The sequence below is a fragment of the Cyanistes caeruleus genome, chromosome 20, assembly GCF_971803275.1.
Source record: "Cyanistes caeruleus chromosome 20, bCyaCae1.hap1.1, whole genome shotgun sequence".
Classification (NCBI taxonomy): Eukaryota; Metazoa; Chordata; class Aves; order Passeriformes; family Paridae; genus Cyanistes; species Cyanistes caeruleus.
In genome coordinates, this window is record NC_141720.1 from 11,031,446 (window position 1) to 11,048,293 (window position 16,848).

Consider the following 16,848-nt stretch of genomic DNA (forward strand, 5'->3'; position numbering starts at 1 on the left):
ATTTTTTGGGGGTGTTTTGGGGGTTATTTTGGGCGTGTTTTTGGTGATTTTTTGGGGGTGTTTTTTGGGGTTATTCTGGGGTGTCTTTGGGGATTTTTTTTGGATTTTTTGGGGATTTTTTGGGGGTGTTTTGGGGGGTGTTTTGGGCGTGTTTTGGGGTTGTTTTGGGGTTATTTTGGGGTGTCTTTGGGGCTTATTTTGGTGATTTTTTGGGGGTGTTTTTGGGGTTATTTTGGGGTTTTTTTGGGCGTGTTTTGGGGTTGTTTTTGGGGTTATTCTGGAGTGTTTTTGGTGATTTTTTGGGGGGTTATTCTGGAGTGTTTTTGGTGATTTTTTGGGGGGATTTTTTGGGGGTGTTTTGGTGATTTTTTGGGGGTGTTTTGGGGGTTATTTTGGGCGTGTTTTGGGGATGTTTTGGGATTTTTTTTGGGGGTGTTTTGGGGGTGTTTGGGTGATTTTTTGGGATTTTTTGGGGGGATTTTTTGGGGGTGTTTGGGTGATTTTTTGGGGGTGTTTTGGTGATTTTTTGGGGATTTTTTTGGGATTTTTGGGGGTGTTTTGGGGATGTTTTGGGGTTGTTTTGGGGTTGTTTTGGAGGTTATTTTGGGCGTGCTTTAAGGTTGTTTTTGGGGTTATTCTGGGGGGTCTCTGGGGGTGCCAGACCTGCCGGGGGGGCGGGGGGGCCGCTCTCGGAGGCGCTGCGCTCGCGGGGCTCCTTGGGGACCCCCCCCGGGCCCCTCCCCCCCTCCGAGCTGGATTTCTTCCGGTCTTTGTTGCACCACTTCCAGTCCGGGTGGGCTTTGAAATGAGCCTCCTTCACCTGGGGGGAGGGGCCGAGGCTCAGACCCCGCCCCCGACCCCCCCCGGACCCCGCCCCCCCACCCCCGGGACCCCCACCCCAATTCCGGCCCCCCCCCTGCTGGGAGTCCCGAATTATCCCGAATTTAACCCAAATTTCACCCCCCCCCCCCCGCCCAGGCGGGATTCCCCAAAGCTCCCCAGAAACTCACCTGGGACCCCCAAAATTCACCTGGGACACCCAAAACTCACCTGGGAACCCCAAACCTCACCTGGGACCCCCAAAATTCACCTGGGGGTACCCAAACCTCACCTGGGACCCCCAAAAACTCACCTGGGACCCCCAAAACTCACCTGGGGATACCCAAAATTCACCTGGGACACCCCAAAACTCACCTGGGACCCCCAAATTCACCTGGGGGTACCCAAACCTCACCTGGGACCCCCAAAATTCACCTGGGACACCCCAAAATTCACCTGGGACACCCAAAACTCACCTGGGACCCCCAAAATTCACCTGGGGGTACCCAAAAAGTCACCTGGGACCCCCAAAATTCACCTGGGACCCCCAAACCTCACCTGAGACCCCTCAAACCTCACCTGGGACACCCCAAAACTCACCTGGGACCCTCAAACCTCACCTGGGACACCCCAAAACTCACCTGGGACCCTCAAACCTCACCTGGGACCCCCAAAACTCACCTGGGACACCCAAACCTCACCTGGGGACCCCAAACCTCACCTGGGGGTACCCAAAATTCACCTGGGACCCCCAAAAAGTCACCTGGGACCCCCAAACCTCACCTGGGGACCCCTCAAACCTCACCTGGGACCCCCAAAAACTCACCTGGGGGTACCTGTGCCCACCTGTGCTCACCTGGAAGGCCAGGTCGTGGTACTGCTGCTTTTCCCGTGGCCCCAGGGCGTACCAAACCCCACCTGGGACCCCTGGGACCCCACCTGTGCTCACCTGGGTGTACCTGGGGGTACCTGGGTGTACCTGTGACCCCACCTGGGGGTACCTGTGACCCCACCTGAGGGTACCTGTGACCCCACCTGGGGGTACCTGTGCCCACCTGTGCTCACCTGTGGGTCCCTGTGACCCCACCTGTGCTCACCTGGGTGTACCTGTGCTCACCTGGGTGTACCTGTGCTCACCTGGAAGGCCAGGTCGTGGTACTGCTGTTTCTCCCGGGGCCCCAGCGCGTACCAAACCCCACATGGGACCCCACCTGTGCTCACCTGGGGGTACCTGTGCTCACCTGAGGGTACCTATGCTCACCTGTGACCCCACCTATGCTCACCTGGGTGTACCTGTGCCCACCTGTGCTCACCTGTGCCCACCTGTGCTCACCTGGAAGGGCAGATCATGGTACTGCTGTTTCTCCCGCGGTCCCAGCGCGTACCAAACCCCACCTGGGACCCCTGTGACCCCACCTGTGCTCACCTGGGTGTACCTGGGGGTACCTGGGTGTACCTGTGACCCCACCTGTGCTCACCTGGGGGTACCTGTGTGTACCTGTGCTCACCTGTGTGTACCTGTGCTCACCTGTAAGGCCAGGTCGTGATACTGCTGCTTTTCCCGGGGCCCCAGCGCGTACCAAACCCCACCTGGGGGTACCTGTGACCCCACCTGTGCTCACCTGGGTGTACCTGTGCCCACCTGTGCTCACCTGGAAGGCCAGGTCGTGGTACTGCTGCTTTTCCCGTGGCCCCAGCGCGTACCAAACCCCACCTGGGACCCCACCTGTGCCCACCTGTGCTCACCTGGAAGGCCAGGTCGTGGTACTGCTGCTTTTCCCGTGGCCCCAGCGCGTACCAAACCCCACCTGGGTGTACCTGTGACCCCACCTGTGCTCACCTGGGGGTACCTGGGGGTACCTGTGCTCACCTGTGACCCCACCTGTGCTCACCTGGAAGGCCAGGTCGTGGTACTGCTGTTTCTCCCGGGGCCCCAGGGCGTACCAAACCCCACCTGGGACCCCACCTGTGCTCACCTGTGCTCATCTGAGGGTACCTGTGACCCCCTCAGACCCCACCTGTGCTCACCTGGGGGTACCTGTGCCCACCTGTGCTCACCTGGAAGGCCAGATCATGGTACTGCTGTTTCTCCCGCGGCCCCAGGGCGTACCAAACCCCACCTGTGACCCCACCTGAGGGTACCTGTGCTCACCTGGGGGTACCTGGGTGTACCTGTGTGTACCTGTGCTCACCTGGAAGGCCAGGTCGTGGTACTGCTGCTTTTCCCGGGGTCCCAGCGCGTACCACCACTCCCCCAGGATCTTGCTGACGGTTCTGTTGTCCTGGTTCGGGTGGCGCTGGTGAACCAGGGCCCGGTGCCGCTTGCTGAAGATCATGAAGGCGTTCATGGGCCGCCGGATGTGGTCCTTCTCCCGCTGCGGGGGCGTGGTCAGAGCGGGACACGCCCACAGGGGGGCGGGGTCAGGCAGGGACACACCCACAAAGGGGTGGAGTCAGTGGGTGTGGGATTAGAGGGGTGGGGTCAGTGGGGGGGATCATGGGATGATGGATGTGGTCCTTCTCCCGCTGCGAGGGGCGTGGTCAGAGGTGGGCGTGGCCAGGGACACACCCACAAAGGGGTGGGGTCAGTGGGAGGGGATCATGGGCTGATGGATGTGGTCCTTCTCCCGCTGCGGGGGCGTGGTCAGAGCGGGACACGCCCACAGGGGGTGGAGTCAGGGGGCGGGGTCAGAGCGGGACACAGCGGGTGGGGGCAGTGGGTGTGGTCAGTGGGTGTGGTCAGTGGGTGTGGCCAAGGGGCTCAGTGGACACACCCAGGGGTGTGGTCAGATGGACACGCCCAGGAAGAGGCGGCCACACCCACAAAGGGCGGGATTTGGGGTGGAATTTGGGGGATTTCAGGTGGATTTTGGGGTGATTTTGGGTGATTTCGGAGCGGGATTTTGGGCAGGATTTTGGGGTGATTTCAGGTGGATTTTGGGGTGATTTTGGGCAGGATTTTGGGGTGATTTCAGGCGGATTTTGGGCAGGATTTTGGGGTGATTTCAGGTGGATTTTGGGGCGATTTTGGGCAGGATTTTGGGGTGATTTCAGGCGGATTTTGGGGTGATTTGGGGTGATTTGGGTGCCCACCTTGCTGGGGCTGCGCCCGTCCTTGTCCCCGTCCTTGGGCAGGATTTTGGGGTGATTTCAGGCGGATTTGGGGCAGGATTTTGGGCAGGATTTTTGGGGTGATTTGGGGTGCTTTTGGGTGGATTCGGAGCGGGATTTTGAGCAGGATTTTGGGGTGATTTCAGGCGGATTTGGGGCAGGATTTTGGGGTGATTTTGGGCAGGATTTTGAGTGGATTTTGGGCAGGATTTTGGGCAGGATTTTGGGGTGATTTCAGGTGGATTTTGGGGTGATTTGGGGTGATTTCAGTGCCCACCTTGCTGGGGCTGCGCCCGTCCTTGTCCCCGTCCTTGGGCAGGATTTTGGGGCAGGATTTTGGGTTGATTTTGGGCAGGATTTTGGGGTGATTTCAGGCGGATTTGGGGCAGGATTTTGGGGTGATTTGGGGTGATTTCGGTGCCCACCTTGCTGGGGCTGCGCCCGTCCTTGTCCCCGTCCTTGGGCAGGGCGCTCAGCGACTGCGTCCGGCGCTTTCCGGGGCCCAGCGGCAGCGGCAGCTCCGGAGCCACGATGGACGACAGGAACCTGGGGGGCGGGGCCAAGGGGGGGCGGGGCCATGACGTCATGGGGGAGGGGTCACTCGGGGGGGGTCACACAAGGTGACACAGGGGTCATTGGGGTCACTCAGGGGTCACTCAGGGGTCAGGGGTCACTCAGGGGTCGCTCAGGGTCACTCAGGGGTCACTCAGGGTCACTCAGGGTCACTCAGAGGTCACTCAGGGTCACTCAGGGGTCGCTCAGGGGTCACTCAGGGTCACTCAGGGGTCACTCAGGGGTCAGGGGTCACTCAGGGGTCACTCAGGGGTCAGGGGTCACTCAGGGTCACTCAGGGGTCACTCAGGGGTCACTCAGGGGTCAGGGGTCACTCAGGGGTCATTCAGGGGTCACTCAGGGTCACTCAGAGGTCACTCAGGGTCACTCAGGGGTCACTCAGGGTCACTCAGGGGTCACTCAGGGGTCACTCAGGGTCACTCGGGGGTCACTCAGTGTCACTCAGGGGTCACTCAGGGGTCACTCAGGGGTCACTCAGGGGTCACTCAAGGTCACTCAGGGGTCACTCAGGGTCACTGAAGGTCACTCAGGGGTCACTCAGGGGTCACTCAGGGGTCACACAGACTGGGCCCCACACCGCGGTCACCCCTCGGGCCACTCACGCGTCGTCGTGGTCACTCTCCGTCTCGCTGTCCGGCCGCGCTGCCCCTCCCCCCTGCGTCTCCTCCTCTCCGGGCGTGGCCGCGGCGGCGGGGGGCGGGGCCGGGGGCGCGGCGGGCGGGGGGCTGGGCGGCCTGGTGGCCCCCCCGCATCGCCCGGGCTCCTGGCCGGGCCCCCCGGGCTCGGGGGCCACCGCGGCCGACTCGGGGGGCTCTGGGCGGGGGGAGGGGAGGGGGCAGCGGTCAGCGAGGGCGCGGGGGGCGGGGCGCGGGCGGGGCGCGGGGGGCGGGGCTGACCTTTGCTGGGCGCGGTGGCCGGGGCGTGGCAGACGGGCTGGAGGCCGGCCGGCGGCTGCGGGGACGCGTCGGGCTGGCTGGGCGCCAGGAACGGCACCAGCGAGTGCCACGGGAACACCGGCACCGAGCGCGGCTCCACGTTGGTCCACACTGCCCGGGGGGAGGGGAGGGGAGGGGGGTGAGGCCCGGCCGAGGGGGCGGGGCCTCAATGGGGGGGCGGGGTTATAAGGGGAGGGGCCATGGGGGGCGGGGTCATGGGGGGAGGGGGCACCGGGGGGGAGTCACACAGGTGGGGAATGGGGGGTGGTGATGTCATACAGGTGAGTCACGTGGTCAGGTGATGTCATACAGGTGAGTCACAGGGACAGGTGATGTCACACAGGTGGGTAATGAGGGGTGGTGACGTCACACAGGTGTGTCACGTGGACAGGTGATGTCACACAGGTGTGTCACAGGGACAGGTGACATCACACAGGTGTGTCACGGGGACAGGTGAGGTCACACAGGTGTGTCACGGGGACAGGTGAGGTCACACAGGTGTGTCACATGGACAGGTGAGGTCACACAGGTGTGTCACGTGGACAGGTGATGTCACACAGGTGTGTCACACGGACAGGTGATGTCACACAGGTGTGTCACACGGACAGGTGATGTCACACAGGTGTGCAATGGGGACAGGTGAGGTCACACAGGTGTGTCACATGGATAGGTGAGGTCACACAGGTATGCAATAAGGGGTGGTGACGTCACACAGGTGTGTCACAGGGACAGGTGACGTCACACAGGTGTGCAATAAGGGGTGGTGACGTCACACAGGTGTGTCACAGGGACAGGTGACGTCACACAGGTGTGTCACTGGGACAGGTGACGTCACACAGGTGTGCAATAAGGGGTGGTGACGTCACACAGGTGTGTCACGGGGACAGGTGACGTCATACAGGTGTGTCACGGGGACAGGTGAGGTCACACAGGTGTGTCACATGGACAGGTGATGTCACACAGGTGTGCAATGGGGACAGGTGATGTCACACAGGTGTGTCACAGGGACAGGTGACATCACACAGGTGTGTCACATGGACAGGTGATGTCACACAGGTGTGTCACATGGACAGGTGATGTCACACAGGTGTGTCACATGGACAGGTGACATCACACAGGTGTGTCACATGGACAGGTGAGGTCACACAGATGTGTCACGGGGACAGGTGATGTCACACAGGTGTGTCATATGGACAGGTGACGTCACACAGGTGTGTCACGGGGACAGGTGAGGTCACACAGGTGTGTCACACGGACAGGTGAGGTCACACAGGTGTGTCACATGGACAGGTGAGGTCACACAGGTGTGCAATAAGGGGTGGTGACGTCATACAGGTGTGTCACGGGGACAGGTGATGTCACACAGGTGTGTCACATGGACAGGTGATGTCACACAGGTGTGTCACGTGGACAGGTGATGTCACACAGGTGTGTCACGTGGACAGGTGACGTCACACAGGTGTGTCACATGGACAGGTGACGTCACACAGGTGTGTCACGTGGACAGGTGACGTCACACAGGTGTGCAATGGGGACAGGTGAGGTCAGGATTGTCCCCACAGGTGTGACCTGAGCCCCCTCCTCACCTGTGGGACCCCCCCACCCCCCCAAATCACCTGAGAACCCCCAAAAATCAGCTGAGAACCCCAAAAATCACCTCAGGACCCCCAAAAATCACCTGAGAACCCCCAAAAATCACCTGAGAACCCCAAAAATCACCTCAGGACCCCCAAAAATCACCTGAGAACCCCAAAAATCACCTGAGAACCCCCAAAAATCACCTGAGAACCCCCAAAAATCACCTAAGGACCCCAAAAATCAGCTCAGAACCCCAAAAATCACCTGAGAACCCCAAAAATCACCTAAGGACCCCAAAAATCACCTGAGAACCCCAAAAATCACCTAAGGACCCCCAAAATCTCCTCAAAAAAATTCAAAAACCACCTCAGAACCCCAAAATCACTTCAGAAAAACCAACATTTTCTCACAGAACCCCCAAAAATCATCTCAGAACCCCAAAATCGCCTCAAAAAAGCTCCAGAATCGCATCAGAACCCCCAAATCTTCTCAAAAACCCCAAAATCGCCTCAAAAAAGCTCCAAAATCAACTCAGAACCCCCAAATCCCCTCACAAACCCCAAAATTTCCTCACAAAAGCTTCGAAATCGCATCAGGAACCCCAAATCTCCTCACAAAGAGCCCAAATCGCCTCAAAAAATCCAAAATTAATTCAGAATCCCCAAAATCTCCTCACAAACCCAAACATTTCTTCACAAAAACTCCGAAATCGCATCAGGAACCCCAAAATCTCCGCAAAAAGACCCCAAACCTCCTCAAAAAAGCTCCAGAATCACCTCAAAAACCTCAAAATCTCTTCACAAACCCCAAAATTTCCTCACAGAACCTCTAAAATCACCTCAGAAACCCCAAAATCTCTTCCCAAATCCAAACATTTCCACACAAAAGTTCCGAAATCAATTCAGAAACCCCAAAATCTCCTCAAAAAAAATCCAAAATCAATTCAAGAAACCCCAAATTCTCTTCACAAAACCCAAAATTTCCTCACAGAACCTCAAAAATCTCCTCAGAAACCCCAAAATCCCCTCACAAAAACCAACATTAACTCACAAAACATCAAAAATCTCCTCAGAAACCCCAAAATCTCTTCCCAAATCCAAACATTTCCTCACAAAAGCTCCGAAATCGCATCAGGAACCCCAAAATCTCTTCACAAACATCAACATTTCCTCACAAAACCTCCAAAATCACCTCAGAACCCTCCAAATCTCCTCAGAAACCCCAAAATTTCTTCACAAAAGATTCGAAATCGCATCAGGAACCCCAAATCTCCTCAAAAAAAAATCCAAAATCACATCAGAAACCCAAAAATCTCCTCAAAAAGACCCCGAACCTCCACAGAAAACCTCCAAAATCTCCTCAGAACCCCAAAACCTCTTCACAAATCTGAACATTTCCACACAAAAGCTCTGAAATCGCATCAGGAACCCCAAAATCCCCTCAGGGACCCCTCAGGGACCCCCAAATCCCCTCAGGGACCCCCAAATCCCCTCAGGGACCCCCAAATCCCCTCAGGGACCTCCAGATCCCTTCAGAGACCCCTCAGGGACCCCCAAATCCCCTCAGGGACCCCCAAATCCCCTCAGGGACCCCCAAATCCCCTCAGGGACCCCTCAGGGACCCCCAAATCCCCTCAGGGACCCCTCAGGGACCCCCAAATCCCCTCAGGGACCCCCAAATCCCCTCAGGGACCTCCAGATCCCCTCAGGAACCCCTCGGGACCCCCAAATCCCTTCAGGAACCCCCAGATCCCCTCAGGGATCCCTCATGGACCCCAAATCCCCTCAGGGACCCCGAATCCCCTCACGATCCCTAAATCTCCTCATGGACCCCAAATCTCCTCACAGACCCCAAATCCCTTCATGGACCCCAAATCCCCTCAGGGATCCCACCAACCCCTCCCCAAACCCCTCATGGACCCCAAATACCCTCACGGATCCCAAATCCCCCCACGGATCCCAAATCCCCTCAGGGATCCCACCAATCCCTCCCCAAAACCCCCCCAAATACCCTTATGGACCGCGAATCCCCTCACGAACCCCGAATCCCCTCAGGGATCCCAAATCCCCTCACGGATCCCAAATCCCCTCAGGGATCCCACCAATCCCTCCCCGAATCCCCTCACGGATCCCGAATCCCCTCACGAACCGCGAGTCCCCTCATGGATCCCACCAAGCCCATCCCAAATCCCCTTCATGGACCCCGAATCCCCTCATGGACCCCAAATCTCCTCAAGGATCCCAAATCCCCCCACGGATCCCACCAATCTCTCCCCGAATCCCCTCACGATCCCTAAATCTCCTCACGGACCCCGAATCTCCTCACAGACCCCAAATCCCCTTCATGGACCCCAAATCCCCTCAGGGATCCCAAATCCCCTCACGGATCCCACCAATCCCTCCCCAAAACCCCCCCAAATACCCTTATGGACCGCGAATCCCCTCACGAACCCCGAATCCCCTCACCGATCCCAAATCTCCTCAGGGATCCCACCAACCCCTCCCCAAACCCCCCCAAATCCCCTCACGAACCCCAAATCCCCTCACGAACCGCGAGTCCCCTCACGGATTCCACCAACCCCATCCCAAATCCCCTTCATGGACCCCAAATCCCCTCAGGGATCCCAAATCTCGTCATGGACCCCGAATCCCTCATGGATCCCACCAAGCCCACCAACCCCATCCCAAATCCCCTCACGGACCCCGAATCCCCTCACAGATCCCAAATCTCGTCATGGACCCCAAATCCCCTCAGGGATCCCAAATCACCTCACGAACCCCACCAACCCCTCCCCAAAACCCCTCATGGACCCCAAATCCCCCCACGGATCCCAAATCCCCTCACGGATCCCACCAACCCCTCCCCGAATCCCCTCATGGACCCCGAATCCCCTCATGGACCCCAAATCACCTCACGGATCCCAAATCCCCTCACGAACCGCGAGTCACCTCACGGATCCCACCAAGCCCATCCCAAATCCCCTTCATGGACCCCGAATCCCCTCAGGAACCCCGAATCCCCTCATGGACCGCGAATCCCCTCACGATCCCTAAATCTCCTCATGGACCCCAAATCTCCTCACAGACCCCAAATCCCTTCATGGACCCCAAATCCCCTCACGGACCCCGAACCCCCTCACAGATCCCAAATCTCGTCATGGACCCCGAATCCCCTCACGGACCCCAAATCCCCCCACGGATCCCAAATCCCCTCACGGACCCCAAATCCCCTCACGGACCCCAAATCCCCTCACGGATCCCACCAATCCCTCCCCGAATCCCCTCATGGACCCCAAATCCCCTCACAGATCCCGAACCCCCTCACAGATCCCGAATCCCCTCACAGATCCCACCAACCCCTCCCCAAACCCCCCCCAAATCCCCTCACGAACCGCGAATCCCCTCACGAACCGCGAATCCCCTCAGGGATCCCACCAACCCCATCCCAAATCCCCTTCATGGACCCCGAATCCCCTCACGAACCCCGAATCCCCTCACGAACCCCGAACCCCCTCACGAACCCCCCCCCCCTCCATCCATCCCCTCACAACCACCCCGCCATTCCCGCCCCCCCTTTCCCGCTCCACAAAACCCCCTCAGAGCTCCCACCCCCCCCTCCCCACCCACCCACCCCGGAGACCCCCGGGACGCCCCAAATCCTCTCCCCCCCCCCCCACACACACACAAGCCCCCCGAACCCCCCCCCCCACCCCGTTCCACCCTCCGCACTGACCGAACATGCCGAGGCCTCTGCGCGGGGCCGCGGCCGGGGGCAGGGCGGTGGAGGAGGAGGACATGGCGGGGCCGCTCGGCGAAAGGGAGGAGGGAAAGGGAAAGGGGAGGGGGGGGGGGGGGGAAAGGGGAGGGAAGGGAGGAGGGGGGGGGGGGGAAAGGGGAAGGATTCCCGGTGCCGGTCCGGGTTCGGTTTCTCTCTCTCTCTCTCTCTCTGTGTGTGTGTCTGTGTGTGTGTGAGTGTGTGTGTGTGATGGGGGTGGGATGGAGGGGGTGGGGGTGGGGGGGGGGGTCTTCCCCCGGTGTTTAAAATAAAAAAAAGTAAAAAATAATAATAAAAAAAAAAAAACCCCGGGGGGAAAAAGGGGGGAGGGGAGGGGGGGAGGGGTCCCGGTCCGGGGCCGCCGCCCGCGCCCGCCGCGCGCAGGGGAACGGGCGCGCGCCGCCCCCCCCTTCCCCCCTCCCCTCCCGCCTCACGCCGCTCCCGCCGCGCACGCGCGAGCTCCGCCCCCCCTTCCCCCCCCCCCACACAACCGAGCCCCGCCGCGCTCCCATTGGCCGGCGCCGGCCGCGCGCGCCGCTCCCCGCGGCGCCCATTGGCCGAGGCGCGCGCGTATGCAAATGAGGGCGCTCCCCCCTCCGCCCACTCCCCTCATTCCCCCCCCCCCCTTTTTCTTTTCCCCCCCCCCCCTCCCCCGCCTCGGCCGACGCGCGTATGCAAATGAGAGGGGGCTTCCCGCCCCCGCGCCGCGCGCCCATTGGGCGCCGGCCGCGCGTATGCAAATGAGGGCGCCCCCGCCCCCGCCTCCCCGCCGGCGGGGTGCGCGCGCAGCTGCGGGAGAGGCCACGCCCCCTCCGAGCGCCCTCCCCGAGCCCGGCCCAGAGAACGGGGGAAGCCGTGACGTCACGGGGAGGCGGAGTGACGTCAGCGCGGCAAAAAAAAAAAAAAAAAAAAAAAAAAAAAAAGCCCGCGTCCCGCCGCGGCGTCGGCGGGACGTCACCGCGACGTCACCCGCGACGCCTGCCCTGTGGCACTGTTCTCAGTGAAGTAACTGTGACGTCAACCGCGGCGCGCTGACAGCATCCCGACACAGCCCCTCTAAGCGGCTCTGACGTCACCGTGACGTCATCACGAAGCAGCCCGACACAGCCCTTTAAGCGGCTCTGACGTCACCGTGACGTCATCACGAAGCATTCCCCGCCGCGGCTTCGCACTCCACCGCCGCCGCCTCGGCGCGGCTCTGACGTCACCGCGCCGCAACCGCCCGCGCGCCGTGACGTCACCGCGGGAAAAAAAAGCCGACACCGCCCTGACGCCGTCACCGCGCGGCGAAACTCCCCTCCCCCCCCTCACCCCTCCGCTCTGACGTCACCGTCCCCTCACCCGTGACATCACGCTTCCCTCCATCCACCTCGCTCTGACGTCACCGCCTCCTCACCCGTGACATCACACTTCCCTCCATCCCCCACTCCTCACCTCTGACGTCACCGCCCCACCCATCACCTCCGCTCTGACGTCACCGCCGCCTCATCCATGACATCACGCTTCCCTCCATCCAGCACCCCTCTGCTCTGACGTCACTGCCCCGCCCATCACCTCCGCTCTGACGTCACTGCCCCCTCGCCCCGTGACATCACGCTTCCCTCCATCCCTCACGCCTCACCTCTGACGTCACCGCCCCCACCCACCACCTCCGCTCTGACGTCACCGCCCCACCCTCCGCTCTGACATCACCGCCCCTCACCCGTGACATCACACTTCCCTCCATCCCCCCCCACCCTCCACTCTGACGTCACCGCCCCACCCCACCACCTCTGCTGTGACGTCACCGCCCCTCACCCGTGACATCACGCTTCCTCCATCCCTCACTCCTCACCTCTGACGTCACCGCCCCCACCCACCACCTCCGCTCTGACATCACCGCCCCTCACCCGTGACATCACACTTCCCTCCATCCCTCACTCCTCACCTCTGACGTCACCGCCCCACCCATCACCTCTGGTCTGACGTCACCGTCCCCTCACCCGTGACATCACACTTCCCTCCATCCCCCACTCCTCACCTCTGACGTCACCGCCCCCCACACCCCTCTGCTCTGACGTCACCACCCCCCTCACCCATGACATCACGCTTCCCTCCATCCCTCACTCCTCACCTCTGACGTCACCGCCCCCACCCACCACCTCCGCTCTGACGTCACCGCCCCCCCGCCCACCACCTCCGCTGTGACGTCACACCTACCTGTTCCGGGCCTGCCCATGACGATCTCCTTGCGGGGGGCCGGGGGGGTCCCGTAGTCTCCGGGCACGAGCAGCGGCAGCAGCGCGGCGGGGAGGGGTGGAAGGCCACCGGCTGCAGGGGGGCCCCCCGAAAGCGGCTCCGGGGCCTCCCCGCTCGGGGGTCCCCGGGGGTCGCCCCGGGGCCCGCAGCCGCCCGGCGTTGATGGGCACGGGGGCGGCCAGGGCGGCTTTTTGGGGAGGGGGCAGCAGCGGGCGGGGGCGGGGGGGCTCGGGGAGGGGAACCTCGGGGTTCCGAACGATCACCGGCGACCCCCGGGGGACCCGGCGGCACCCTGCGGGCTCCGGGGCCGGGGGTCGGCCGTCAGCCCCGCGGGGGAACGGGGGGCGAAGAGCGGCGAGAGGGCTCGGAACACCCCCCCGCCCCCCGCCGAGCCCCCCGCCGCCCCGTCCTGCGGCTCCCCCAGCTCCGCCTTGCGCTTCCCGGGGCTCAGCGGCACCGAGAAGCTCAGGGAGGGCTGGAAGACCCCCGGAGGGACCCCCGAGGGCGGCCGGGGTCGCGGGGGAGGGGGGGGAGGAGGAGGGGGAGGAGGAGGAGGAGGGGGCGGGGGAGGGGGGCTGAGCCCCTCGCCCGGTCGGGGGGTCCCGGAGCTGAGGTGCCGGCCGCGGGCGCGGGGGGAGGCGCTGACCGGGCTGAAATTGGCCGGGCGGAAGCCGAAAAGCGGCGAGGGCGAGGGCGACGGGGCGGGCGAGAAGGGCGACTGGGTGGAAGCCGGGGAAAAACTCGGCGTGCCCGAGCGGGAGCTGCCCAGCGACACCAACATCACGGCGGCCTCGCACTCGTCGAACTCGAACCGGGACAGGTCCGGGTTGGGCGGAACCGCCACGGCTCCGGGCAGGCGTGCCCGCGGCTCGCCCTCGCTCTCCCGGGAGGTTTCCTCGCCCCACTCGAAATCGGCGCTGCCCCCCCGGCTGGGGGCGCCGGGCGGGGCTCGGGGAGCCCCTCCAGCTCCTTGGTGCGCATGGAGAGGTGGCGGGAGCAGAAGCCGCGGCGCTGCGACTCCTTGGTGCAGCCGTCCCGCGAGCACAGCCGCCGCCACTGCTTGCCGTTGAACTTCTTGCGGATCCCGTTGGGGGTGCAAACCACGTCCCCCTTCTTGTACTTGGCCTGGGGGGTCCCGGCGCTTTGCGGGGCGCTGGAGGCGGCGGGGGGGGGCTGAGCCCCCGAGGCTCGCGGAGGAGGAGGAGGAGGAGGAGGAGGAGGAGGAGGAGGAGGAGGAGGGGGCGCGCTCAGCTTGGAGACCTCGGCGTCCTCCGCTTGCCGCGCCGAGCCTTCCTCCCCCTCCTCCTCCTCTTCCTCCTCCGCAGGCGGGCCGGGGTCTCCCGGCGGCCAGGGGGGTCTCAGCAGCCTCAAGCCCGAGCGGGGCACCCAGACGGGGGGCGCGGGGGGCGGAGGGGCGAAGCGCACCCGGTAGGAGGGGGGCTTGGCGCTCACCTCCACCACCGTGCCCGGCCGGTAGAGGGTCTCGGCCGGGTCCAGGCGGGCGCACACCGCCGTGCCCACCCCCAGCGCCCCCGCGGGGGGCGTGCAGTCCAACACCACGGCCGGGGGGTCGCCGAGGAAGCCCCCCTCCAGGAAGGTGAGCCCGCGGTCGCCGGTGAATTGCACGCCCAGCTCCTGGCCCCGGCGGAGCTGCTTGAGCACGGCCGGGCGGGAAAACGCCGTCCCGCCGGGCCAGGACGCGCTGGCAGCGGAGCCGCCGGAACGCCGCTTCCAGGGCTGGGGAGGGGTCTCCTGATGGCGGGGGATGAGGGGCTGAGACCCCCAAAAGCGCCCGCTCCCGATCCCCCCAATCCTCCTCCTCCTCCTCCTCCTCCTCCTCCTCCTCCTCCTCCTTCGTCCGCTGAGTGCTCGCTCGCTGTGTCCGTGCTGGAGCAGCCGCTGCCGGGGGGGTCTCCCCCTAAATGGGGGTCTCCCCCTAAATGGGGGTCTCCCCCTAAGTGGGGGTCTCCCCCTAAATGGGGGTCTCCCCCTAAGTGGGGGTCTCCCCCTAAACTGGGGTTTCCCCCTAAACTGGGGTCTCCCCCCAAGTGGGGGTCTCCCCCTAAGTGGGGTTCACCCCCCAAATAGGGGTGGTCTCCCCCGGGGTGGGGGTCCCCGCTCAAATGGGGGTGGTCTCCCCCGGGGTGGGGGTCGCCCGCGGGGTCTCCGGGCTCGCCGGCGGCCGGGGGGGGTTTCTTGCGGGGGGCGCGGGATTTGAAGGTGGTGGTCTTGCGGCTGGGCGGGGGGGGGTCCTCGGGGGGCGAGGAGGGGGGGGCGGGGGGTGGGGAGGGGTCGCCGAGGGGGGAGGGGGCGGCGGCGGGGGGGGGAGGGGGCTGGCCGCTGCTGTCGTGGTGGTGGTCGCGGGGTTTGGGGGGGCGGGGGCGGCTCGGGGTGGGGGGGAGCCCGGAGCGGGGTCCTGAGGAGGAGGAGGAGGAGGAGGAGGAGGAAGAGGAGGAGCCTCCGGCCTTCCTCGCCGGCTTCATCGTCCTCCCCCCGGGGCGGGCGCCGTGGGGTCCTGCGGGGACAGGGGAGGGGGGGGGGGAGGGGTCAGCGGGGGGAGACCCCCCTCCCCCCCAAAAATCACCCCGGGTTTAAAGGGGGACCCTGGTGGGGGAGGGGAGGGTGTCCAACCCTAATCCTCCCCTCCCCCACCGGGGTGACACCCCCCAAAAAAGTAAGGGGGGAGGGGGGAGGGGTCGCGCACCCCAAAATTGGGGGGGGTGGGGGAGGGGTGGCGCGCACCCCCCCCCCCCCGTGTCCTCCTGGTGACACCCCCGGGGGGGGCGGGGCGAGGCGTGAGTGACACTTCGGGGGGGTCCCGCCCCGCCGGGGGGAGGGGGTCACCCCCAACCCCTCCCCCACAAGGCCTGGGGCACCCCCTGAAACTTTGGGGGGGGGGAGGGCACCCCAAGGAGGGGGGGAGGGGAGAACTCCCCGGGGGTGACACGTCACGGGGCCCCTCCCCCCGCGCCCCCTCCCCCTCGCTGCCCCCCCCGGGGGTCTCTGCGACCCCCCCGGGACCACCCCCCCCCCCACCCCCGGTACCTGCGCCCCCCCCGCGGCCGCCGGGCCCGCGGGAGCCCCTTTTTACTCCGGCCGACAAAATGGTGAATGAACCGGGAGCAGCCGCGGCCGCGGCCAATCAGCGCCCACAACCGCCTGACTGACGGGCGCCTCGCCCAATCAGCGCCGCGCTTCGCCGGCGTCCCGCCCCCTCCCCGCTGACAGTGACCAATGGCGGTGCGCCGGGGGCGGGGCCGGGAGTACAGTAACCAATGGGAAGCGCCGGGGGGGCGTGGCCTGGGCAGAGTCCGGGGTTGTTTACCTTGGAGGGGGGGGTGAGAAGGGGGGCGGGGCCGCGCGGTGCACGCCGGGATCGCGCCCCCCCCTCAGGCCCGCGGCCTACAACTCCCAGCGTGCCCCGCGGCGCGCGGGACCCCACGGGAAGCCGAGTCCGCCCGGACTCCGATTCCCGGCGTGCCCCGCGCGGCCCCGCCCCCAGCTGCCCCCCCACCCCCCCCCGCCCGTCCGGCTCTGAGGGGGGAAGGGGGGGAGGGGGCGGCCGCACCCCCCCCTCCCCCCCCACTCCGGAGCGCGGCAAGCGGGGAGGGGGGAGGGGGGGGGAGGGAGGGTAAATTTTTGCATGCGGTTGGCATCTCATTAGCATGTCATTAGCATATTGATGAGCTCACCCGGCGGCCGCTCCCGGCGCCTCCGGCCCCGTCCGGCCCCTCGCGCTTCCCCTCAGCAACAGCGGAGCCGCCGCCGGCAGCGGCCAATCAGCGGCCGCGCCGGCCCGCAGGCCACGCCCACCCCGCCC

At 64.0% G+C, this 16,848-nt stretch overlaps 1 protein-coding gene and 1 pseudogene across 1 annotated transcript; both read right to left on the reverse strand.

Moving 5' to 3' along the window:
• Positions 1-338: 338 nt before the first annotated feature.
• On the reverse strand, positions 339-13,279 carry LOC147649757 (protein capicua homolog). The gene is made up of 6 exons (XM_086858301.1): positions 12,990-13,279; positions 5,400-5,549; positions 5,106-5,316; positions 4,356-4,476; positions 3,012-3,194; positions 339-820 (listed from the first exon to the last, which is right to left on the reverse strand). Exons 1-6 carry the CDS (start codon positions 13,006-13,008, stop codon positions 599-601), a joined length of 906 nt encoding a protein of 301 aa, XP_086714427.1. The 5' UTR covers positions 13,009-13,279; the 3' UTR covers positions 339-598.
• An 8-nt stretch (positions 13,280-13,287) lies between these two features.
• Positions 13,288-14,946, reverse strand: LOC147649758 (protein capicua homolog pseudogene; annotated as a pseudogene).
• Between the last annotated feature and the right edge of the window lie 1,902 nt (positions 14,947-16,848).